The 25335-nt window shown below is 37.1% G+C and overlaps 1 protein-coding gene across 1 annotated transcript in view; it reads left to right on the top strand.

Annotated features, from left to right (window-relative positions):
• NXPH2 (neurexophilin 2) overlaps nucleotides 1-23774 on the top strand; it is a 125155-nt gene extending 101381 nt beyond the window's left edge. Inside the window, exon 2 of the mRNA XM_045203110.2 lies at nucleotides 21338-23774. Coding sequence (XP_045059045.1) covers nucleotides 21338-22081 — 744 coding nt within the window. The 3' untranslated portion in view covers nucleotides 22082-23774. The remainder of the gene's footprint in view (nucleotides 1-21337) is intronic.
• Nucleotides 23775-25335: the final 1561 nt, after the last annotated feature.

Raw genomic sequence — 25335 nt, 5'->3', positions numbered from 1 at the left:
AAGACAGGAAGCTAAATAACATGTTATTAAGCAATAAATGGGTCAACAATGAGATCAAGGAAGAAATCAAAACATGCCTTAAAACAACTGAAAATGAGGACACAACAATCTAAAATCTGTGGGACACTGGGAAAGCAATCTTAAGACAGAATTTCATAGTATTACAGACCTATCAAAAAAGAAAAGAAAAGAAAAAGCTCAAATAAACAATCTAACTTCACACTTAAATGAACTTGCAAAAGAACAACAAACAAACTCCAAGTACATAGAAGAAAGGAAATAATAAAGATCAGACCAGAAATAAACAAAGTCTAAAAAAAAATACAAAAGATCAATAAATCTCTAAGAGTTCATTCTTTGAAAAGATAAACAACATTGACAAACCTTCAGCCAGACTCATCAAGAAAAAAAGAGAAAGGACCAAATAAATAAAATCACAAATGAAACCGGAGAAAGAACAATTGACACCAAAAAAATACAAAGGATTGTAAGAAAATACTATGTACAGCTATATGCCAACAAACTGGACAACCTGGAAGAAATGGATAAATTCCTAGAAACATACAATCTTCCAAAACTAAATCAGGAAGAATCAGAGAATCTGAATAGGCAGATTACACATAGTGAAATTGAAGCAGTAAAAAACAAACAAACAAAAAAACCCTCCAGATGGCTTCACAGGGGAATTTTACCAAATATTCCAAGGAGAACTAACACCTCTGCTTCGCAAGCTATTTCATAAAATTCAAGAGAAGGGAAGGCTCCCAAACTAATTTTATTAGGCCAGTATTATCCTAATTCCAAAACCAGATAAAGACACTACAAAGAAAGAAAATTCTAGGCCAATATCCCTGATGAACATAGATGTTAAAACCCTCAACAAAATATTCGCAAACCAAATATAGCAATGCATCAAAAGATCATACACTATGATCAAGTGGGATTTATTCCAAGAATGCAAGGTTGGTACAACATTTGCAAATCAGTAAATGTGATTCACCACATAAAAAAAATGAAGGATAAAAACCACATGATCATATCAATAGATGGAGAAAAAGCATTTGATAAAATCCAGCACCCATTTATGATAAAAACTCTCAGCAAAGTGGGAATAGAGGGAACATATCAAAACATAATAAAGGCCATGTATGACAAACCCAGGGCTAGCATCATACTCAATGGTCAAAAACTACAAGTTTTCCCCTTAAGATCAGAAACAAGACAGGGATGTCTTCTTTCACTTCTCTTATTCAACATAGTACTGAATGTCCTAGCCATAGCAATCAAACAAGAAGTAATAAAAGGCATCCAAATTGAAAAGGAAGTAATAAAACTGTCTTCATTTACAGATGACATGATTCTGTATATAGAGAACCCGAAGATTCCACTAAGAAACTACTAGAACTGATAAAGGAATTCAGCAAAGTAGCAGGATACAAAATTAATATCCAGATGTCGGTTGCATCTTTATATGCCAATAATGAGCTAACAGGGAAATCAAGAATACAATCCCATTCACAATCGCTCCAAAAGGGTACAATACCTAGGAATAAATGTAACCAAGGATGTAAAGACCTGTAGTTGGAAATTTATAAGACACTGAAGAAATGAATTGAAGAAGATCCAAATAAGTGGAAGCACATACCGTGTTCATAGATAGGAAGAATTAACATCATTAAAATGTCCATACTACCCAAAGCAATCTATAGATTCAATGCAATTTGTATCAAGATTCCAATGACATATTTAACAGAATTAGAACAAATATTTCAAAAACTTATAGGGAACCACAAAAGGCCCCACACAGTAACAGTCTCCCAGAGAAAGAAGAACAAATTTGGAGGAATCATGCTACCTAATATCAAACTATACTATAAGTCCATAGTAATCAAAACAGCATGGTAGTGGCATAAAAACAGACATATAGATCAATTGAACAAAATAGAGAACCAAGAAATAAACTCACAGCTTTATAGCCAATATTCAAGAGAGGAAACAAACACATATAATGGGCTAAAGATAGTTTATTCAATAAATGGTGTTGGGAAAACTGGACAGATAAGTGAAGAAAAATGAACACCTTCTTACACCACATATAGAAATAAATTCAAAATGGATCAAAGACTTAAATGTTAGACCCAAAATTATAAAAATCCTAGAAGAAAACATAGGCAGCAAAACCTTGGACATTGCTCATAGCAATTTTTTATTGGATATATCTCCCCTGGTGAGGGCAACAAAATAAAAAAATAAACCAAAACTTTTTGCACAGCAAAGGAAATCATCAACAAAATAAAAAAAAGAGTGGGAGTCATATTGGCCAATACATCTGATAAGCAATTAATATCTGAAATTTACAAACTACTTACAAAACTCAATGCCAAACAACAAACAACCCAATTAAAAAATGGGCAAATGACCTAAATAGACACTTCTCCAAAGAGGACATACTGATGGCCAATAGACATGAAAAGAAGCTCAACGTCCCTAATCAGAGAAATGCAAATTAAAACCACAATGGGATGCCATCTCACATCTGTCAGAATGGCTATCATCAATAAACAACAACAAATCAACAAACAAGTGCTTGCAAGGATGTGGAGAAAGGGGAACCCTTTTGCACTGTTGGTGAGACTGAAGACTGGTGAAGCCACTGTGGAAAGCAGTACAGAGATACCTCAAAAAATTAAAAATGTATCTGCCTTTTGACCCAGTGACCCCACTTCTGAGAATATATCTGAAGTAACCCGAAACACTTAACACTTATTTGAAAGAATATAAACACTCCTATGCTCATTGTAGTGTTATTTACAATTGCCAAGATATGGATACAGCCCAAGTGTCCATCAATAGGTAAGTGGATAAAACAACTGTGGGACATTTACACATTGGAATTCTACTTAGCCATAAAAAATGAAGAAAATTTTACCCTTTGCAGCAGTATGGATGGACCTGGAGAGCATTATACTAAGTGAAATAAACCAGCTAGAGAAAGAAATTTGCCATATGATTTCACTCATATGTGGAATCTAATGAACAATCTGAGCTAACAAGGAAAATGGGGACAGACTTGTAGATGGAGAGCAGGATGAAAGCTGGGGGAGGGAGAAAAGGTGGGGGGGTTGAGCAAAAAGTAAAAAGGACTCATGGACATGGACAGCAATGTGTCAATTGCTAGGGGAGGTGAGTATAAGGGAACTAAAAGGTAATGTAAAAAAAATAATAAAACGTGATTCCTTAGGAAAAAAGTATAAATAAATAACTAAAATGAATGAGTAGAGCAACAAATCTGCATCAATTTTAGTGTTAAGCTTGAACACTCTTGCAACTTTTTTTTCACTATTTTACTGTTTAGAAAACTAGGCACAGAGAGGGTACATCGCTTGTGCGGAATGATGGGACCATGACAATGTCAGATTTCCATTCCAGTTGTTCCTTCCAGTAAATCAGTTCCCTGCTGTTTTCACCCTTTTTCCTCTCTTTCACCTTCTGTTTTCACCTGTTCTGACTGAGTTCATTGCCCCTGTTTCTTTCATTCATTCCTTTACTTTTGGCAAAGTTTCTCCGATTGCATAAATTTGGCCACTGGAGGATGTGCCAACAGGTTCTTTTCTAGAATACAGACTTCTACCTTTTCTCCCAGTTGAACAATTTTCTAATGTGATTATGAGAGTGCAGTGACATTCATATGATTGCAGATATAGGCTAAAGTCAGTGAAGCAATAAACTGACTTTTGTAAATTAAAATCACATTTTTGTGGAACTGTTTTAGGGCTCCTACTTTCTTCTTCTTTTTAATCCTCACCCGAGGACATGCTTACTGATTTTAGAGAGAGGGGAAGGGAGGGAGGGAGAGATATATCAATGTGAGAGAAAACCATCAGTCAGTTGCCTCTCATGCATTTCTCAACTGGGACCAAACTGCAACCTCGGCATGTTGCAGTTTGACTGAGAATTGAACCTGAAACCTTTTGGTTCACAGGATGATGCCCCAAACAATTGATCCACACCAGCCAGGGCTAAGTCTCCCACTTTCTTAAATGAGGTATGTTAAAATCAGGAGAACTATATTTAGCAGCAGTGAGCTTCAAGTGCAAAGCTGACTGAGGAAGCTAAAGCCTCTCCTACTCCCCAGGTGCCATGAGAGTGAAGAGTCAATAAATGTTAAATAAACATGTCACTTAGAATTGTTAAACATTCGTCTTGTTCCTGATCTTAGTGGGAAAGCTCTTAGTTTTTTCATGTTGAGTATATAATATTGGCCATAAGTTTCTCATATATGGCCTTCATCATATTGAGGAATGCTCCCTCTACTCCCACCTTGCTGAGTGTTTTTATCATAAATGAGTGCTATACCTTATCAAATGCTTTTTCCAAACCTCTTGATACAATCATGTGATTTGTGTCTTTCCTTTTGTTTATGTGATGTATTATGTTTATTCATTTGTGAATATTGTGCCATCCTTGCATCCCTGGGATGAATCCCACTTGATCATGGTGTATGATCTTTTAAATGTATTGCTGGATTCAATTTGCCAATATTTTGTTGAGGATTTTAGTATCTATGTTCATCACTGATAATTGGCCTGTAGTTTTCTTTCCTTGTTGTATCTTTATCTGGTTTGGGTATTAGGATGATGCTGGCTTCATTAAAGAGTTTGGGAGTATTCCCTCTTAGCCACTTTCACCCTTCCATTCCACATAGTATTGGAAGTTCTAGCCATAGCAATCAGACAAGAAAAAGAAAGGAAAGGCATGGAAATTTGAAAAGAGGGAGTAAAACTGTCATTGTTTGCTGATGACATAATAGTATACATAGAAAACCCTATAGACTCCACCAAAAAACACCTCCACCCAATGAGGGAATTTGGCAAAACAGTGGGATACAATATTCAGAAATCAAAGGCATTTTTATGCACCAACAATGAAATATCAGAAACAGAAACCCAGAAAAAAATCCCATTTGTTATAGCAACAAGAAAAATAAAGTACCTAGGAATAAACCTAACCAAGGAGGTAAAAGGCCTATACTCAGAAAACTACACAACACCGAAGGAAGAAATTAAAGAATACACAAATAAGTGGAAGTGTATACCATGTTCATAAATTGGAAGAATTAACATCATCAAAATGTCCATACTACCCAAAGCAAGTTATAGATTCAATGCAATCCGTATTAGAGTACCCATGACATATTTCACAGATACAGAACAAGCATTTCAAAAAGATATATGGAACCACAAACGATTCCAAATTAGCCATAGAAATTTTAAGAGAGAACAAAGTAGGAGGGATCACAATACCTGATATCAAACTATATTACAAGGCCTTTGTAATCAAACAGCCTGGTACTGGCATGAGAACAGACCCATGGACCAATGGAACAGAATAGAGCCCAAAAATAAACCCAAGTCTCTATGGACAATTAATATTTGACAAAGGGGGCAGAAGCATAAAATGGAGTAAAAATAGCCTCTTCAACAAATGGTGTTGGGAGATCTGGACAGCTAAGTGCAAAAAAATGAAACTTGACCACCAACTTATAAGATACACAAAAATAAACTCAAGATGCATAAAAGACTTAAATATAAGTCACAGCACCATAAAAGTCCTAGAGGAGAACATGGGCAGGAATATTTCAGATATATTATGCAGCAATATTTTCACTGATATGTCCCCTAGAGCAAGGGACATAAAGGAAATAAACAAATGGGACTTCATCAAAATGAAAAGCTTCTGCACAGCTAAAGAAAACATCAGCAAAATGAAAGGGAACCTACTGTATAGGAGAATATATTTGCCAATAATACCTTGGACAAGGGTTTGATCTCCAAAATATATCAAGAACTCATATGACTCCACTCCAGGAAGACAAACAACCCAGTTAAAAAATGAGCAAAGGACCTGAACAGACCCTTCTCCAAGGAGGACATACAGAGAACCCAGAGACATATGAAAGGATGCTCAGCATCACTAGCCATCAGAGAGACGCAAATTAAAACCACAGTGAGATATCACTTCACACTGGTCAGAATGGCCATCATAAACAAATCAACAAACAACAAGTGCTAGTGAGGTTGTAAAGAAAAGGGAACCCTAGTGCACTTGGTGGGAATGCAGACTGGTGCAGTCACTGTGGAAAACAGCACACAGTTTCCTCAAAAAACTAAGGCGCTTCCTTTTGACCAGGCATTTCCACTGCTGGGATTATGCCCTAAGAATCCTGAAACACCAATTCAGAAGAACCTATGCACCCCAATGTTCGTAGCAGTGTAATTTACAATAGTCAAGTGCTGGAAACAGCCTAAGTGCCCATCAGTAAATGAGTGGATCAAAAAACTATGGTACATTTACACAATGTACTAGTACACAGCAGAAAGAAAGGAGCTCCTACCCTTCACTACAGCATGGATCGAACTGAAGAACATTACACTAAATGAAATAAGCCAGGCAGTGAAAGACAAATACCATATGATCTCACCTATAAGTGGAATTTAATCAACAAAACAAACAAGTGAGCAAAAAAGACCAGAGACATGAAAACAAACAAACAAACAAAAAAAAAAAACCACAGTTCTGGCTGGTATAGCTCAGTGGATTGAGTGCAGGCTGTGAACCAAAGGGTTGCCGGTTTGATTCCCAGTTAGGGCACATGCCTGGGTTGTGGGCCAGGTCCCCAGTAGGGGACGCACAAGAGGTAACCACACATTGATGTTTCTTTCCCTCTGTTTCTCCTTCCCTTCCCCTTTCTCTAAAAAAAAAATAAATAAAATCTTTAAAGAAAAAAAGAACAAACTGAAAGTAACCAGAGGGGAGGGAGGAGGGTGATAGTGGAGGAAAGAAGGTGAAGGGCTGTCAAGGAACATGTGTAAAGGAACCATGGACAAAGCCAAAGGGGTTGGGGGGGGTGTGGAATGAAGGTGACAGGTGGGAAGTGGAGGTGGGTATGGCAGGGGAGAGTGGGGGGAAAATGGTCAACTATAATTGAACGATAAAAAAACAGAATTGTTAAACACTAGAGTGGACAGGAAGGCTAGTGGTGATATCTGTGCCACTGGTATTTGTTCAAGTAAGAAAAATGTCACCTGTTAGGACTGGTATAGGATGCAGCTACCTGGACTGGCAATGGTATTGTTTGTACTAAATGAAATTTGTACATCAGAAGCTCAAAGATTTAAGTGCTGTTAACTTATTTTCTGTTAACCACTGGCTGTAAAGAAAGCTCTCCTCTTTCCCATCTCCCCTATCCCCTCCGCCACAGTTTAGGACCCAGACCCCATACGACCACAGGGAAGAAACAAAGCTGCCACAGAAATGGAGGTATAGGAAAGGGCTTTGTCATAATTATGGCAACGTTCTCACTATCCCAGATCCCAAGAAGAACCAAGTAGCATTCATGGTCCTGCAGTACCCAGAGTGCTGTGAAGGTGGAACACTCACTTGTGAGGTTTTCATTAGCTCCATTCCCCTTCGCAAATAGGTTGACCTTCAAAGAAAGGCCTATCTAAAGGTTAATATTGATTCACTGGATATGTAGAATTAAGTACAATGGACTGGCTCCAAAACTGAGAAAAGGGACATTTGGATCTAATACAGTCAGAAAACAGTAGGGAACTGATTTGCTGGAAGGAACACTGAAATGGAAATCTGTTGCTGTCACGGTCCCATCATCCTGCACAAGCCACATACCTTCTCTGTGCCTAGTTTTGTCAACAGTAAAATAGTGAAAAGAAAAGGCTGCAGGAATGTTCAAGCTTAACACAAAATTAGATGCAGATTCACTGCTCTACTCACTTATTTTATTGATTTATTTATTACTTTTTATATTAATATTAAATTAAATAAAATAACAGTAATAGTAATATTGATGGTGACACAATTATCACATGTAATAATGCCAGAAAAATTTATAAATAGTGTATGATTTCCTAAATAAGAAATAAAAGCAAGTTATTTCAGATTATTCAGTGATGTGGTAAAGAGTTATAAATTGAAATCATTGAGGGTTCCTGCCTTTTAATAACTAATACTAAAGTAAATGCCACTGAATGAAATGTACATTAAACTAAGATTATGATAACAAAAAAGTACAGCCTAGTAGTATATCTGAAAACAAAACTTTTGAAAAAGAGTCTTCTTTACCTAAACCAGAAGTTTTAACATGAATATCAACAGTGATGTCATGTTGCTAGCATTCCATTGAGAAGTGACAAAAGTGACACCTTTGTGTTCTTCCTCCCAAAACCCATAACTCCATTCAAATCAAGAGAAAAACATCAGACCAACTCAAATTGAAGGGCATGCTACAAGATCTCTAACTAGTACTCCTTAACACTTTCAAGGTCATCAAAAAGGAGAGACTAAGAAACTATTGCAGCCAAGACAAGCCTTAGGACTCATGAGGACCACATGTAATGTGAGATCCTAGATGGAATTCAGGAGCAGGTAAAGGACAGTAAGGAAAAATTTAAGAAATTTAAGTAAAGTATGGACTTCTGTTAACAGTAGTATATCAAGGAAACTGGGCTCAGGGTATACAGTAACACTTTGTACTACAGAGCTTTTCTGTAAGCTAAAACTATTCTAAAACAAAAGGTTTACTGAAAAAGATGACTTCTGGTCAAGATAGTCATATAGGTAAACACAGCTCAACTCCTCCTGTAATTGTAGCACAACTACATCAAAATTACAACTAAACTATAGAACAGCCATCATTGAGAAACATCAGAAGTTGAGCTGAATGGAAGTCATACAACTGCAAAATTAAAGAAGAAACCACATCAAGACTGGTAAGAGGAATGGAGATGCAGAATGGGCTGGTCAAAACCCATGTATTGCAGTTAAAAATTGGGAAAGGTAACTCAGGAGGACTTAGCCCCCTACAAGGTCCCCCCAAGCCCAGGGTTCCAGTTCAAGGAAGGGAAGCCTCCATAACTTCTGCTGTGAAAACCAGCAGGGATTGAGGCTGTGGAGGACAAAAACTTCTGGAATCCCAGGCAGTTCCTCTAAAAGGGTCTATGCATGGACTTACTTGGACTCACTCCCTCTGAGCTCTAGTGCTGGGGCGGCAGATGGAAAGGCATCAAAGAGGGACTTCCCACCAAGATGGAGGCATAGATAGACACACTGTGCCTGCTCACACAACCAAAAGAAGGACAACAACAAATTTAAAAATAAAAAACAACCAGAACTGACAGAAAATCAAACTGTGTGGAAGGCTGACAACCAAGGAGTTAAAGAAGAAACATTCATCCAGACTGGTAGAAGGGGCAGACATGGGCAGCCAGGTGGAGAGGACTCACAGCAAAGGCAGCAGCTGGTGGACTGGGGTGAGGTGGCTGGCTGGTAGACAGGGAGGTCCCACACTTGCAAGAGGATACGCTGGGAGGAACAATTGGGAGTGAGACCACACAACCCAAGGTTCCAGCACAGGGAAATAAAGCCTCAAAAACCTCTGACTGAAAACACGTGTGGGGTTGAAGCAGCAGTGGGAGAAACTCCCAGCCTCACAGGAGAGTTCATTAGAGAGACCCACAGGGTCCTATAATGTACACAAACCTACCCACCCAGGAATAGGCACCAGAAGGACCCAATTTGCTTGTGGGTAGCAGGGGAAGTTACTGAAGTCTGGCAGAGAGCAGAGCAAGCGGCATTGTTCCCTCTTGGATACCTCCCCCACATACAGGATCACGTGGGCTGCCCTGCCCTGGTGAACACCTAAGTCTCTGCCCCTTCTACGTAACAGGTGCACAAAGACAAAAAAGATGGCCCAAATGAAAGAACAGATCAGAGCTCTGGAAAAAATGCAACTAAGTGATGAAGAGATAGCCAACCTATCAGATGCACAGTTCAATACACTGGTAATCAGGATGCTCACAGAATTGGTTGAGTAGGGTCGCAAAATAGAGGAAAAAGTGAAGTCTATGCTAAGTGAAATAAAGGAAAATGTACAGGGAACCAACAGAGATAGGAAGGAAACCAGGACTCAAATCAATGGTGTGGACCAGAAGGAAGAAAGAAACAGTGAACCAGACAGAATGAAGAAATAAGAATTTAAAAAAATAAGGAGAGGCATAGGAACCTCTGCAACAACTTTAAACATTCCAACATCTGAATCATAAGGCTGCCAGAAAGAGAAGAGGAAGAACAAGAAATTGAAAACTTATTTGAACAAATAATGAAGGAGAACTTCCCCAATCTGGCAAAGGAAATAGACTTCCAGGAAGTCCAGGAAACTCAGAGTCCCAAAAAAGTTGAACCCAAGGAAGCACACACCAAGGCACATCATAATTACATTACCAAAGATTAAAGAGATGGAGAGAATCTTAAAAGCAGCAAGAGAAAAGGAAATAGTTACCTACAAAGGAGTTCCCATCAGACTATCAGCTGATTTCTCAAAAGAAACCTTGCAGGCAAAAGGGGCTGGAAAGAAGTATTCAAAGTCATGAAAGGCAAGGACCTACATCAAATATTACTCTATCCAGCAAAGCTATCATTTAGAATGAAAGGGCAGATAAAGTGCTTCCCAGATAAGGTCAGGTTAAAGGAGTTAATCGTCGTCAAGCCCTTATTATATGAAATGTTAAAGGGATTTATCTAAGAAAAAAGATAAAAAATATGAACAGTAAAAATGACAGCAAGCTCACAGTTATTAACAACCATACCTAAAACAAAAATGAAACAAAAACAAACTAAGCAAACAACTAGAACAGGAACAGAATCACAGAAATGGAGATCACATAGAGGGTTATCAGTGGGGGAGTGGGAAGGGAAGAGGAGGGGAAAAGGTACAGAGAATAAGTAGTATAAATGGTAGGTAGAAAATAGACAGGGGGAGGTTAAGAATAGTATAGGAAATGGAGAAGCCAAAGAACTTATAAGTATGACCCATGGACATGAACTAAAGGGGGGTGGAATGTGGGTGGGAGGGGGTGTGTAGGGCAGAGGGGAATAAAGGGGGGGATGGGACAACTGTAATAGCATAATCAATAAAATATATTTTTAAAAAAGAAAGGCATCAAAGACATACAGGGAGGAACTAAATTGTTCAGCATCAAGATGAGAGCAGGGGGGCAGTTTTCTTTCAAAGAGAAGTGCTAGCAAAGGCCTCTTTTCCTTTTCTGCGCATTTCCCCCACAGAGCCACAGAGCTGACAGGCAGGCACCTTATTTGAGACTCCATCAACATGGCTCATACTGTCTCACCCTGGTGATTCCCTGGGCCCTGCAACCTGAGGCCCTGCCCCATACAACTTTCAGGTCCACCCAAGCTGTTTCCAATGGCTTTTCCATATCAATTACTTGTCTTGGCCCATGCATCTGATTTTCTTACATTCTCTCAAATAAGCAGCATCTGGCTTCAGTGATCCCTGTACCTCTTGCTAAGTTGCCCCAGGCCTGGCGCTAGCAGCAGCTGGCTTTGGTTCACAGCTGGGCCTCACCTGGACACCTCCAAGCCCAGCACAAGTAGTAGCCACCTGCAGATTGCTTTGTAGCTTATGCTGTGTGACTCCAGACAGAACACAGGTGGTGGCTGATCTTGGATGTGCCAACAGCAATAAAGGCTCAACACTACAAGAGGGTGTATACATCCCACAAAGTGGACACACATTGAATACCCAGCTTGGGTAATAAGGGAAGCTGTGACACTGGACTCTACAGGACACCTAGTACATTAGGCCATTCCACAAAGCCTGTGAAACATACCAGCTCTACCTAATACATAGAAACAAACACAAGAATGTTGCCAAAATGTGGAAACAAAGAAACATGGCCCAAATGAAAGAACTGAACAAAACTCCAGAAACAAAAACTAAACAAAATGGAGACTAGCAATCTACCAGGTGCAGAGTTCAAAACACTGGTTATAAGTTTGCTCAAGGAACTTAGTGAGAACCTCAGAAGCACAAAAAACGATCCTATCAGTAAAAAAGAACTCACTAATTGAAATAAAAAACAATTTACATGGAATTTACAGCAGATAAAACCAAGAATCAAATCAGCGATTTGGAATATAAGGAAGTAAAAAACAACCAATCAGAACAGCAAGAAGAAAAAAGAATCCAAAAAAGTGAGGATAGTGTAAGGAGCCTCTGGGACAACTTCAATCATACCAATATTCACATCATTGGGGTGCCAGAGGAGAATAGAGAGAGCAAGAAATTGGAAACCTTATTTGAATAAATAATGACAGGAAACTTCCCTAACTTGGTGAAGGAAATAGACATACAAGTCCAGGAAGTGCTGAAAGTCCCAAAGAAAATGAATCCAAAGAGACCCCCACCAAGACACATAATAATTAAAATGCCAAAGGTTAAAGATAAAGAGAGAATCTTAAAAGCCACAAGAGAAAAGCAGTTAGTTACTTACAATGGAGCTCCCATAAGACTGTCAGCTGATTGCACAAAAGAAACTTTGCAGGCTAGAAGAGATTGGCAGAAAATATTTAGAGTAATGAAAGGAAGGACCTATAACCAAGATTACTCGACCCAGCAAAGCTATCATTTAGAATCAAAAGACAGATGAATAGCTTCCCAGACAAGAAAAAGCTAAAGGAGATCATTGCCACCAAAGCAGTATTATATGAAACGTTAAAGGGTCTTCTTTAACCCTGCACAGGTCGCAGCTGATCTGAGAGATACAAACTCTTTTCTTAAATATTGTTACATATATTAGACGCATAGGTTCAAGGTCATGACTAGCTCTGCATTTATAAGTGACTAATGTTAAACCATAACATTTAAGCTGTCAGCTTGGTTATAACACGTTTCAAAAGGGTGTGTGATACTTGACAATAAATTGTATCTGAGAGATATCGCAAACTCTAAAATCAGTATTTGTGTAGTTTTTTTTCCTCCATGAACTTTGAAGTCAGTGTTGTGGGGTTGTTGGGTTTTTTTTTTCATTTACCATTGAAAATGCCTGGAAAAATACATCAATTCAATAATCTAAGAGATGTTGAAGAACTTCAGTGAATGCTACTCAAATATCTTATCAAAATAATTTTGCAAGTACTGTGAAAAGTATTGCCTTGAGCATTAGCAATATTGTTTGTGATGATGGTTACAAATGTTTGCAAAGCCAACTATGAAGATTCTGATTAATTAAACTTAAAACATTTTTCTTGTATTTTTAGCAATATACAAGTCATTATATTAAAAGAAAAAATTTTATTGTTTTTATATTTGTTTAATAGTTTTTAACTTGTACCTGAAAATAAAAACCATGTACTTTATTATATATATAATAAATGCAAATTTAAAGTGTTTTAATTTTTTTTCTCATTTCAACACAAACTAGTAATGAATGTATCACTTAGATACATGTGACCTAAGCTGTAATTTTTTTGGACCACGACCACCATAGGGTGAAGAAGAAGAAAACTATAAACAATAAATGGCAATAAATATGTATCTATCAACAGTTGAATCTAAAAAACAAAATAAGTAAACAGAACAAAAACAAAATCATACATACAGAGAACATTTTGATGGTTGCCAAATGGGAGATGGTTAGGGGATGGATGAAAAAGGTGAAGGGATTAAGAAGTCAAATTCATAGCTACAGAATAGTCATGGAGATATAAAGTACAGCATAGGAAATTGAGTAGCCAGAGAACATATATGCATGACCCAAGGACATAGACAATGGTGCGTGGATTGCCTGAGGGAGTGGGAGACTGGTTGGAGGGGGGTAAAGGGGCACAATTTGGGAAAACTGTAACGGCATAATCAATAACATATTTTTTAAAAAGAAAAATATATAACAGATATGGTTGAAGAAGGATGTTCTAATATAGTACTTGCAGAGGAAGATGCATTTTAGTTTATAAATTATCATCATAATTCATGACCATTCTCACATATGCCACTGTAGAATTCATTGCAGCTTCTCTGCCTCTTGGGGAGAAAATGCATTTAATTATCAGTGAAATTCAACCCTAGCTTGTTATGATGAATGATTTGAACCTGTCATCTTTTCTCCCAGTAAAACAAAAGAACTGAAATGAAATAGTCTTCTTCCTCTACTCCCTTTCTTCCACCTTCTTCATTTAATTGATGAAGGGTTGAGCTTTTATTAATCTTTTCGAGCTCCACTGTAGATGCAGAAAAAGCTAATATGATATCATTGTATCTAGCTAATGTGTGTGCTTTGTAAAATTGATACACCCTGCCAAGACATAAATTACTTAAACTTTGATAAATGTGTTGAAATCAGGGAATGTTCAAATAGATAAAGCACAGCAATTCCTCTTTTCCTCCCTTTTTAAAACTCCATTTTGTGTTTGTGGTTAAATATTTTTTGCATTATTTTTGTAATATGATGGGACAAAGACATCAGTGATACTGATATTAGCATAGACAATCTTAGCAGGTATGCAAGTAACCAGTGGGATGCAGGCATGTGTTTCATAGAAAACATGTAACAGAATGTTACCATCTATAGTCCAGGACACCAGGTTATAGCCTAGAAATTTTCTGCTAAAGAATAAGGGCACCTGCCAGACATGGAACATTTTCAGTTTCCTTTGCTGACTAATTTGGTAGGTTGGAATCAAAAATCCACAAACACTATTTGTTGGCAAAGAGAGCTCTCCTTGTGCCTGCAATCTGGATACAAGTCAGATGCCAGTGACACTGGAAACATGAGGAAAAATTTAACAGATGTTCTGGGGTTGAGAAGGTTGATTTCTACTCAGTCATTAATGTATAACATGGCACTGAATCCTTTTTTTGATTAACCGTGATCAGTTTCCTGGAGGCCTGAGGATTCATAAAATGTTTTTTTTTTCCTTCTTTTAATTTAATCTTTATTGTATTTCTTCTATTACCATTTAGTCCCATTATACCCCCTCCCCACAGCAATTGCCACACTGTTGTCTGTGTCCATGAGTCTTTTTTTTAATTTCATTGTTGTTCAAGTACAGTTCTCTGCCTTTTCCCACCACCCCAACCCAACCCCCAGCCCTCCTCACCTCCCTCCCATTTCTACACCCCCCCACCCCGTTATTGTCCATGTGTCCTTTATAATTGTTCCTGAAAACCCTTCACCCTTTTCTCCCATTATCCCCTCCCCTCTCCCCTCTGGTCACTGTCAGCCTGTTCTCAATTTCAGTGTCTTTGGTTATATTATGCTTGTTCGTTTGTTTTGCTGATTGGGTTCCTGTTAAAGGTGAGATCATATGGTATTTGTCTTTCACTGCCTGGCTTATTTTGCTTAGCATAATGCTTTCCAGTTCCATCCATGCTGTTGTAAAGGTAGGAGCTCCTTTCTTTCTACTGCATAGTATTCCATTGTGTAAATGTACCATAGTTTTTTGATCCATTCATTTACTGATGGGCACCTAGGTTGCTTCCAGCACTTGGCTATTGTAAATTGTGCTGCTGTGAACATTGGAGTGCATAGGTTCTTTTGGATTGGTGTTTCAGGGTTCTTAGGGTATGATCCTAGCAGTGGAATTGCCTGGTCAAAAGGCAGATCCATTTTTAGTTTTCTAAGGAAATTCCATACTATTTTCTATAGCAGTTGCACCAGTCTGCAATCCCACCAACAGTGCACTACGGTTCCCTTTTCTCCACTACCTCTCTGACACTTGTTGTTTGTTATTTTGTTTATGACGGCCATTCTGACCAGTGTGAGGTGATATCTCATTGTGGTTTTAATTTGTGTCTCTCTGATAGGTAGCGATACTGAGCATCTTTTCATATGTCTCTGGGCCCTCTGTATGTCCTCCTTGAAGAAGTATCTATTCAGGTCCTTTGCCCATTTTTTAATTGGGTTGTATGTTTTTTTGGTGTTGAGTTTTGTAAGTTCCTTATAAATTTTGGATATTAACCCCTTATCAGATGTATCAGCAAATATGTTCTCCCATTCTGTGGGTTCAATTTTGTTGATTTCCTTTCTTGGAAAAATACTCATTTGTTTATTTTTTCTTTTGTTTCCCTTGCCAGGGGAGATATGTCCAATAAAAAGTTGCTACAACAAGGTCCAAGATTTCACTGCCAATGTTTTCTTCTAGGATCTTTATGCTTTTGGTCTAACATTTAAGTCTTTGATCTATTTTGAATTTATTCTTTGTGCAGTGTAAGAAGGTGGTCTAGTTTCATTTTTCTTCACATATCTGTCCAATTTTCCCAACACTATTTATTGAATCAACTATCTTTAGCCCATTGTATGTGCTTCCTCTATCAGATATTAATTGACTATAAAGGTGTGAGTTTATTTCTGGGCTCTCTATTCTGTTCAATTGATCTATATGTGTGTTTTTATGCCACTACCATGCTGTTTTAATTACTATGGCTTTGTAGTATAGTTTGATGTTAGGTAGTGTGACTCCTCCAACTATTTTCTTCTTTCCCAGGATGGCTGTCGCTATATGAGGTCTTTTGTGGTTCCACATACATTTTTGAAATATTTATTAGAGTTCTGTGAAATATATCATTGGAATCTCAATAGGAATTGCATTGAATCTATAGATTGCTTGGATAGTGGGAAGGCTCCCAAACTCATTTTATGAGGCCAGTATTATCCTAATTCCAAAAACAGATAAAGACACTACTAAGAAAAAATTATAGGCCAAAATCCTTGATGAACATAGATACTAAAATCCTCAATAAAATATTAGCACACCAAATACAGCAATGCGTCGAAAAAATCATAAAACATGATCAAGTAGGATTTATTCTGGGAATGCAAGGTTGGTACAACATTCACAAATTGATAACTGTGACTCACCATATAAACAAATTGAAAAATAAAAAACATAATCATATCAATAGATGCAGAGAATGTGTTTGATAAAATCCAATATGTATTTGTGATAAAAACTCTCAGCAAAATGGGATTATAGGGAACATACATGAACATAATAAAGGCCATATATGACAAACCCACTGCCAGCATCATACTCAATGGGCAAAAACTACAGACATCCCCCTTATGATCGGGAATGATGATGTCTGCTTTCACCTCTCATATTCAACACAGTCTCGGAAATACTAGCCATAGAAATCAAACAGAAGAAATAAAAGGAATCCACATTGGAAAGGAAGAATAAAACCATCATTATTTGCAGATAGAATCTCAAAGATTCCACCAAGAAACTACTAGAACTGATATGAATTCAGCAAAGTAGCAGGATACAATATTATTATCCCAGAATCAGTGGCATTTTTATATGCCAATAATGAAGTAACAGAAAGGGAAATTAGGAAACAATCCCATCCACAATTGCTACAAAAAGAATAAAATACCTAGGAATAAGCCTAGCCAAGGATGTAAAAGACCTGTACTTGAAAAATTATAGGACATTAAAAAAAATTGAAAAAAGATACAAATAAGTGGAAGTTCATGGATAATTTTAAGACCCTGAAGAAAGAAATTGAAAAAGATACAATTTTTAAATAGAAGACATGGGACTATCCATTTGACCATGCAAGGACCATCAATCATTGGATGCCTTTTGCCAGAGATTGGGTTTAATAATTTCCACTCATTCTTTTGGTTAGTCCTTACAATCAATCAGCAAAGTACATATTGGTGAAAAATACTGGGGTTCATGTCAAACACTTAAGCGAGGGGTGATGAGTCCTCAAGCACTAAGTCCTATGCTTTTTCTACTATGCTACTTCCATACTGGGAGTGTGTGGATGTGTAGGGACTGGGTTATGATTCATCCAACCCCAGTAAGCATGAGCCTTTGGGTCTTAGCACATACAACCATAGGAGAAGGTACCCTCTCAATACTGATGCACACGTTTTGAGAAAAATACTCCAGGGGGAAGGCTGAACAAGTTATATCAATGGCAGGGGAAGTTGGGAAAGTAGGTGCAATAGTCAGCTTTTTAAGACAACTAGGAATATATTTACACTTTTTATTATACATCATTATCTGATAGTTTTTTGAGATTTGGCTCTAGATATAGAAATCAATATTTGTGAGTACTGTCCATGTATTTTAAAATAATGAGTAGATGAAGTTATATGCAGCTTTTTCTCAACTTATTTAATGTTTGCTGTTGAAGCAAGTGAGAAATGTCTAGGGCCAATAAAAGGATATATACATGTACTTCTCATCTAAGAAACTGTCAGTGAGTGTTTTCACTGAACAGAGCACAATTATAGATGTGTGCTGTCAGTTAAATTTCATTATTTTTATATAGGCCAATCTTAAAATCAAGGGCTTTTTCAGCAGGTTTGAACCTGAAAAGTATTGTGTTAAAATTATTTTTTAGAAATCAAATTTCATTTTAAATTCTCATATGGGGAATCTTCTGAAGAGTTAAGGAGATCTTCTAAAAGAAAATAACCACTTGTAATTTAGCTGTTTGATAAACTTAGATTTTTTTTTACACTCATATTTCTTTGGATGAGTAACATATGTTTGGGTCAAGTTGTTACAATACAAATTAGTACAAAGAAAATCATCAAATTTTTTTAAAAGTCTCAGTAAGTGGCCATTTTTTGTTATTATCATCAAATAATCTCAGAACCACCACAGAAGTCCTAGAGATAAGAGTAGAATCTCATAATATCTGTCTGCTAATGGGATCTGTCATGTATTCCAAAATGCACCAATACCAGTTAACTTCATGATTGGAAATTAATTTGTTCTTGAATGATGGGTTCAATGTTTATAGATTTTTCCATAACAGAAAAGTAAGGAGAAAATCAGGCAATGTGCTAAATAAAAAATAAAAAAAGATCCAGGCAGAAAAAATGCAGGAAAATGTGTAATGTAAAACAAACATTTTAAGAAAACGAAAAGAGCATGTTGCTGCTTGTAGCAAAGATTGTTGTTATACTTGTGAGTGAAAAAATATTTAATTAGCAGAATGTGTGTAAAGGTAGGACATGAGTTTAAAAAAAAAAAAAAAAAAACAACCAAGCTAAAAGAAGAAATGGCAAAAAGCAACCTGGCCAGTGTGGCTCAATTAATTAGAGTGTCATCCCATGCACCTAAAGGTCACAGGTTCAATTTCTGGTCAGGGCACATACTTGAGTTGAGAGTTTGATCCCAGTCAGGTTGTGTATGGGAGGCAACCGATCGATGTTTCTCTCTCACATTGATATATTTCTCTCTCTCCCCATCTCTTTCTCTTTTTCTTTCTCTCTCTCTCCCCAGGCCATTTCTTCTCTCTGTAAAATCAATAAATGTATCCGTGAGTGAGGTTTTTATTTTTTAATGTCAGAAAGGATTTACCCTATGAAACAGAAATTAAGGCAGGAATGAGGGAAGAGGCTAGGAAGTTTTCCAAATAGGGTTGTAGAAGCCAGGAGGTCAAGGAAAAGTTCTTATATACCAATAATTCTCAGCAAGTGGGAGGTATGTCTGTTACTACTGAGCAAGCAAGGCAGAGCTCATAGAATACTGGAAACAGGTGACAAGTAGATAATAGACTCTGTGCAACAAGAATCATAATCACAGAGAAGAGAAAGTGGACCTTAATCACCAAGAGGTTCCTTATATGCCTGTGTGTCCTTGGATCTCTCACTGGAGAGAAGCCAGGACACATCATTTGGACCAGGCTGCATCAGTTCTCAGGAGACACAAGTCATAACTGGAGCCAGCACTAACTGCACAGACTATTACCAATTGATTTGAATGAGGTTTGTGCACGTCATAACAAACACCATTCAAAATCAGAAAGCTGGTTACAATATCAAAAATACCCAAATATTTTGAGACAGATCCCTCATTTCCTAATGAATATGCTAGCCTTTCAACATCTGGAGAGAGAAAAAAGTATCAACTCAGGATGTGTAAGTCCCTAAGAAGAGGTAGTATGGATTTAACTTCTCAAACTAGTAAGAATGTACATCATATCAATTTTCCCTTCTGCCTAACCCCAGTAATTTAAGTAAAAAGAAAAGAATCATAAAAGATACTATGCATGAGGAAGAAAAGTCTCCAGGAAATTAATCAAAGGGGCCAAACTCCTCCTCCCAAACCCAATTGCAAGAAAACCCACACATACATTTGAGTCCTCAGATTCCTACTCTTCAGTGATCTTAGGGACAAGGTATAAGTGAATACACTTTTTTTCAAAGCTCTTAGAATTTGACCTTCTAAGCTTTTATGAACGTAAAAAAGATAGCCTTGTGTTATTAAACTCTACCATGTAGTTGAGTACAATATATATAATTCAGGCTATGTCTTTTTTTTCAAAATTGGATTGAAAGCAATAACTTTTACAATAATCTGAGACTAGTTTCACCAGGTGCTTTGCCAAGTTTGAAGGAGCTGAAGAAACAGTACGTGAACACGGCTTCACTTCTTCCTCATCCTTTCCATCATGCTGACAGTTTTCCCGAGAATCATTACCGGCGTGGTTTGTTCCATTAAAGATAAGAGGCTATCTGTGTTTCCACTAGAAACCTCTATTTTCCAGACTTTATAACTCATTTATAAATATTCACTCCAGGCAACAGTTTCATGTAGTACAATTCTGTGCCTCAGAATCCATATTGACATAACTAAATGATTTTTAGAAATCATGAGGACTTTTACACTACTATAAAAAAATAAAAAGAAAAATGAAATGTACATAAAGTGCTATGTAAAGTGGGTATGATTTAAACCAAAATACTGTGGAATCTATAAACCACATGCACGTAACTCTTTCTTAGCACTTCTATCTTTCAAAGTAGAATTCATTCGTAATAAAATTTACTGCATCATGTATAGGCTATTAATTCAAATTATGCATTTCTAATCTATTTGTTTCTATAAAGGTAACTAAATTTGAAATTATATTTTTCAACTAAAACTTCTATAGAACTTTCTATTATTAGTCATGCTCTTTTTTGTTACAGAGTTTGAAATGGAATTATATCAAAAGCTATGAAATTATATAACATAAGCACTTGAATATAATAACATCCTTAATATTTCAAAATATATTTAAAACTTGTTAATATTTTATATTCAGATGGTTTGTAGATCCTTGAAACAAACTTTCAGCATTCTGGCTTTGTCTTCTACCTAAAAGAGAGAATATCACAAATTTAATGTTTTTATTAAATAAGAGGCCAAAATATATTACTTACCTCATCTGGAAAGATAGAAGTATAAGGATTAGGAAACAGAGACTAAAATTACGTGAAGCCATTAAAATGAAACTCTTTCTTCTTAATTTCATCATTTTAAATTTTGTACCCACAGATTCACACTGCTCGAATTAAATGCTCTTCTCATTACACTGCTGAGCCAGCTGTGTAAAATGCTATTTAGCAAGAATCAAAATTTTATTTCAAGAATTTCCTTTGTGTTTTGGCTTTATAGAATGTGTATGCTCAAAGCCTAACCTGAAATTTATTTCTTTTTTCTTTTCACACAGTTATTTTGTGACAGTAAAAAGGTGGTGCATGCCACAGAGGGGCTGGATTGGGATGACAAAGACGCTCCAGGGACATTGGTCGGGAATGTGGTTCACTCAAGGATCATCAGTCCTCTGCGCCTGTTTGTTAAACAGTCTCCAGTCCCAAAGCCCGGACACGTGGCCTATGCGGAGAGCATGGAAGACTTCTGGGACTGGCTGGCCAACATCACGGAGGTTCAGGAGCCATTGGCAAGAACTAAGCGGAGGCCCATAGTAAAAACGGGAAAATTTAAGAAAATGTTTGGATGGGGCGACTTTCATTCCAACATTAAAACAGTTAAACTCAACCTCTTGATCACAGGAAAAATAGTCGACCATGGAAATGGAACCTTTAGTGTTTATTTCCGACACAATTCCACAGGCCTGGGCAATGTTTCAGTAAGTTTGGTACCCCCCTCCAAAGTGGTGGAATTTGAAGTTTCCCCACAGTCTTCCTTGGAGACCAAGGAATCCAAATCTTTTAATTGTCGCATTGAGTATGAAAAAACAGATCGGGCGAAGAAGACGGCCTTGTGCAACTTTGACCCATCGAAGATCTGCTACCAGGAGCAGACTCAAAGCCATGTGTCCTGGCTGTGCTCCAAGCCCTTCAAAGTCATTTGCATTTACATTGCCTTTTACAGTGTTGATTATAAACTTGTGCAAAAGGTCTGTCCTGACTATAACTACCATAGTGAGACTCCTTACTTATCTTCTGGCTGAATCTTTCCACAGTGACAGAAATGAGGGACGGATGTATATTTAAATAGAATGACCAAGAACGAAGCGAGCTGTTCATGGTGAAGGATCCCTTTTGTCTCTGGCGGTGAACCTTAGCTCCCTAATAGGTTTATGAATTTAAAAAAAGAAAAGTAAAAGAAAACTCTTTAAGTGTGAAGTGTGTTTGTTTTGATCATAAGTACCTTAATGTAAAGAGTCAAACTGTTTATGAAGCCATCACTTTCATGTGGGATGGCTAAGTTCTCAAAATGTTGTTTCTCTCAAAGAAGCATCAGTGGAAGCAACATGTAACGAGGAAGAATTGAACTATGCATGTGATAAACATTGCTCTTGAATTGAGCCTGCCTTGAAATATGTTTTGGAAGGTTATCCTAAAAATAGCAGATTCAGTAAAGTAACTGAAAAAATTCTCTTTGATAGATGAATTGCATTTCTGACATCAAGTTCTTTTTTTATTGCTGTCTTTCCCCCCACATTTGTGCTGTTACTGATATGAGAGATGAAAGGGTAAAATTTGTTTCAATACTCATGTGTGAAGTTACAGTGCCACAGTAGAACTAAATACATCATTGTCTGAGCTAGAGTTGAGCGAATGGGATTTAAACACTTAGCCCAATGTTGGTCACCGCCCTTATAAGTCTCATCTGAGGAGTAATAGTGGTGTATTGGGAAAGCAAATCTGGATATAAGTAAATTCAACAATAATGAATATCACGATGTTTTTAGATTCTTTTGCCAAATTCAGTGCTGTGAGGGATTGTAAAAATGTCATAAATCTATATTCTCCCTATAATCTATACCCTCATTGTATTCATTTGGGAGTACAAGTTTTATATACATGTGTGGAACAACCCTGAAATGGAGAGAAATGATTGTCTCCTAGGCTACAATGGGAGAAAAATTTGAAGTGGAAGGAAGAGATTCCAGAATTATGGATTCATTATTTCTAGCCTTCCAGGTTAAGTTCTCCTTGCATTGTTAATTATTTGAGTGAAGAGTCAAGTTCGATGTGGAAATAAAGAATATATTTAAACATTAGCAATTATCATTAAGTGCTAGTAACCAAGACACTTGACTCACCAGGCTTTTGAAACTATTTACAAATTAATGTTTCTTCCCAGTCATGTCTTCCCACGTGTCCTGAGGGGGTGGACAGTCATCCTGGTTTGTAGAACTGGGCGATCGCGCAGTAAGCATGGAACGAGAGTCTGAGTGACCAGTAAAAGGGTTTCTAGAACTTGTAAGACTCATGGAATGATAACATTTTTTTACACGTTAACTTTTATATGTTAACATTTCCCCCGTTCTCATCTGTAAAATATCAGTTAAAGTAAAACATTAAATTGAGGACTAAAGGAAAACCAGTCTCAACCAACAAAAATGCTCTCACCACATCACTGAAAATGCCAACAGCTCTGTTCCCTATTTTGCGTCTCCATCCCTTTCCTTTTCCTGCTATCTGCACAGTGTTTGATTTTTGTCTTTTGTAAAAATTGTACTAGGCTTAGTGTGTGGTAGTACACGCTTGAAATTTTTGCTCTGAGTTCCTCAGAGGCTATTGCAATTTTGTGGTTGGTGTGAAATATTTTGAGGCTTTTTTTAATTTTCATCTAGAAACAAGATTAAAATACTGTTTGTTGTAAATTATGTGGGAACCATATATGTATATATACTTAGAATTTTCTGTGTACAGAGAAAGTATGTGTACACATTTCTATGTAAATAAAAAGAATTTGCTAAATCTGTCACATGACTTCAGGGTACTTTTTAAAAGACTATTCTTGGTTGTTTTTTCCTCACAAGTGTTTATTACATGTATGTGTGTGTGCGATACCAACTGAGCATTAAGATTCTCCATACGTACATATTAAACAGAGCAGCTCAGCCGTGGGGATATAAAGTAGAGTAAAAGGATAATTCATATAAAGCACTTGGCACACAGCCTGGCATGTAGGAAGAACTCCATAGTGTGAGTTGCCTTTACGATTATTATTATTACAATATGAAATGCGATTTAAAGCCATCTTATGTTCAAAAGTTGAGTGATAAAAACATTATATCCATGCAAGATGCAAGGAAAAAACAATAAATCAGTTTACACGAGTCTTACATTTTAGCAAGGCTTTAAAAAAGAGGAAAGTTTCCCTAGGCATACTTTTAAATGGGAGTAGAACATATGCCACATATATTTTTTGTCACAACTCCATTTCAAAGCCTACATAATTGTCAGCAGTGGTGCTGGCTCACTATAAATCAGATTCCATTTAAACACGCAAATGCACACATTTCTACAAAACCATTTTTGCCTTTGAGTACTGCCACGGAGGCAAAGGACATTCATGTGAGACAATCTTACACCAAATCGCCAATTGTTCAAATTAAAAAGAACAGACCCTTTAAAATGAGAATTAAATTAATGTATTATATACCTGATATGAATATAATGTCATATGTCAAGATACCTCAATAAAATCTTTTCAAAACTTAACAACAGAAACAACAGTAGCAGCAATGCAATCCTCAGGGAGGTGTTGAGCATCTTGTCAGGGTCCCTGGAGGCCTGCTGTTTACTAGACAGCAAACTCGTTTGAAGACCTTTTCACCCCTCAGCAGAAACAATCTTTTTACTCATCGCCACACAAATGAGTAAGCACTTTTATAACCCTTTTCTTCTTTACTTCATATGACCCAGATTACATGCTATATGCTACATTTTAAGCATGATTGCTCCATTTTAAACATTCCACATTGGGCTAAATCTGTCCCCATTCAAGAGACGGCTCTGCTGGGTTGGGGCTGCCATTACGGCTATTCAAAATGAGGTCCGCAGGTCACCAATATGACCTGTAAGCTTGTTAGAAATGTCGAATCTCAGGTCCTACCGCAGAACACACTGAATTACAGTTTGCATTTTAATAAAATCCCTGTGTGGCTTCTATAAATATTAAAAACTGAGAAACACTTCCCTAGAAAGTCTGATTGAGTGACTGTGCTATAGAAATTAAGAATCTACATCATAAATAAGCACACTAGGTTATGTGGACTTCTGACAATACTTCCAAAAAAAAGTTAAAAGAATGGACCCTTTTAAAAATAAAATTAAACTAAAAGATTGTGAACCAAATAAAGAAAAGTGATCAACCCATCTAGAAGAGCAATTTTGCAAAGAGAGTGCAGCCCACACTGTCGTTCAGCTCAACCCCCTCCTTTGACAGACAAATAAAACTGGGGCCCCA

The sequence above is a fragment of the Desmodus rotundus genome, chromosome 2 (assembly GCF_022682495.2).
Source record: "Desmodus rotundus isolate HL8 chromosome 2, HLdesRot8A.1, whole genome shotgun sequence".
Lineage (NCBI taxonomy): Eukaryota > Metazoa > Chordata > Mammalia > Chiroptera > Phyllostomidae > Desmodus > Desmodus rotundus.
The sequence above is the reverse complement of the archived record's forward strand: the minus strand, read 5'-3'. Positions and strand labels throughout refer to the sequence as shown.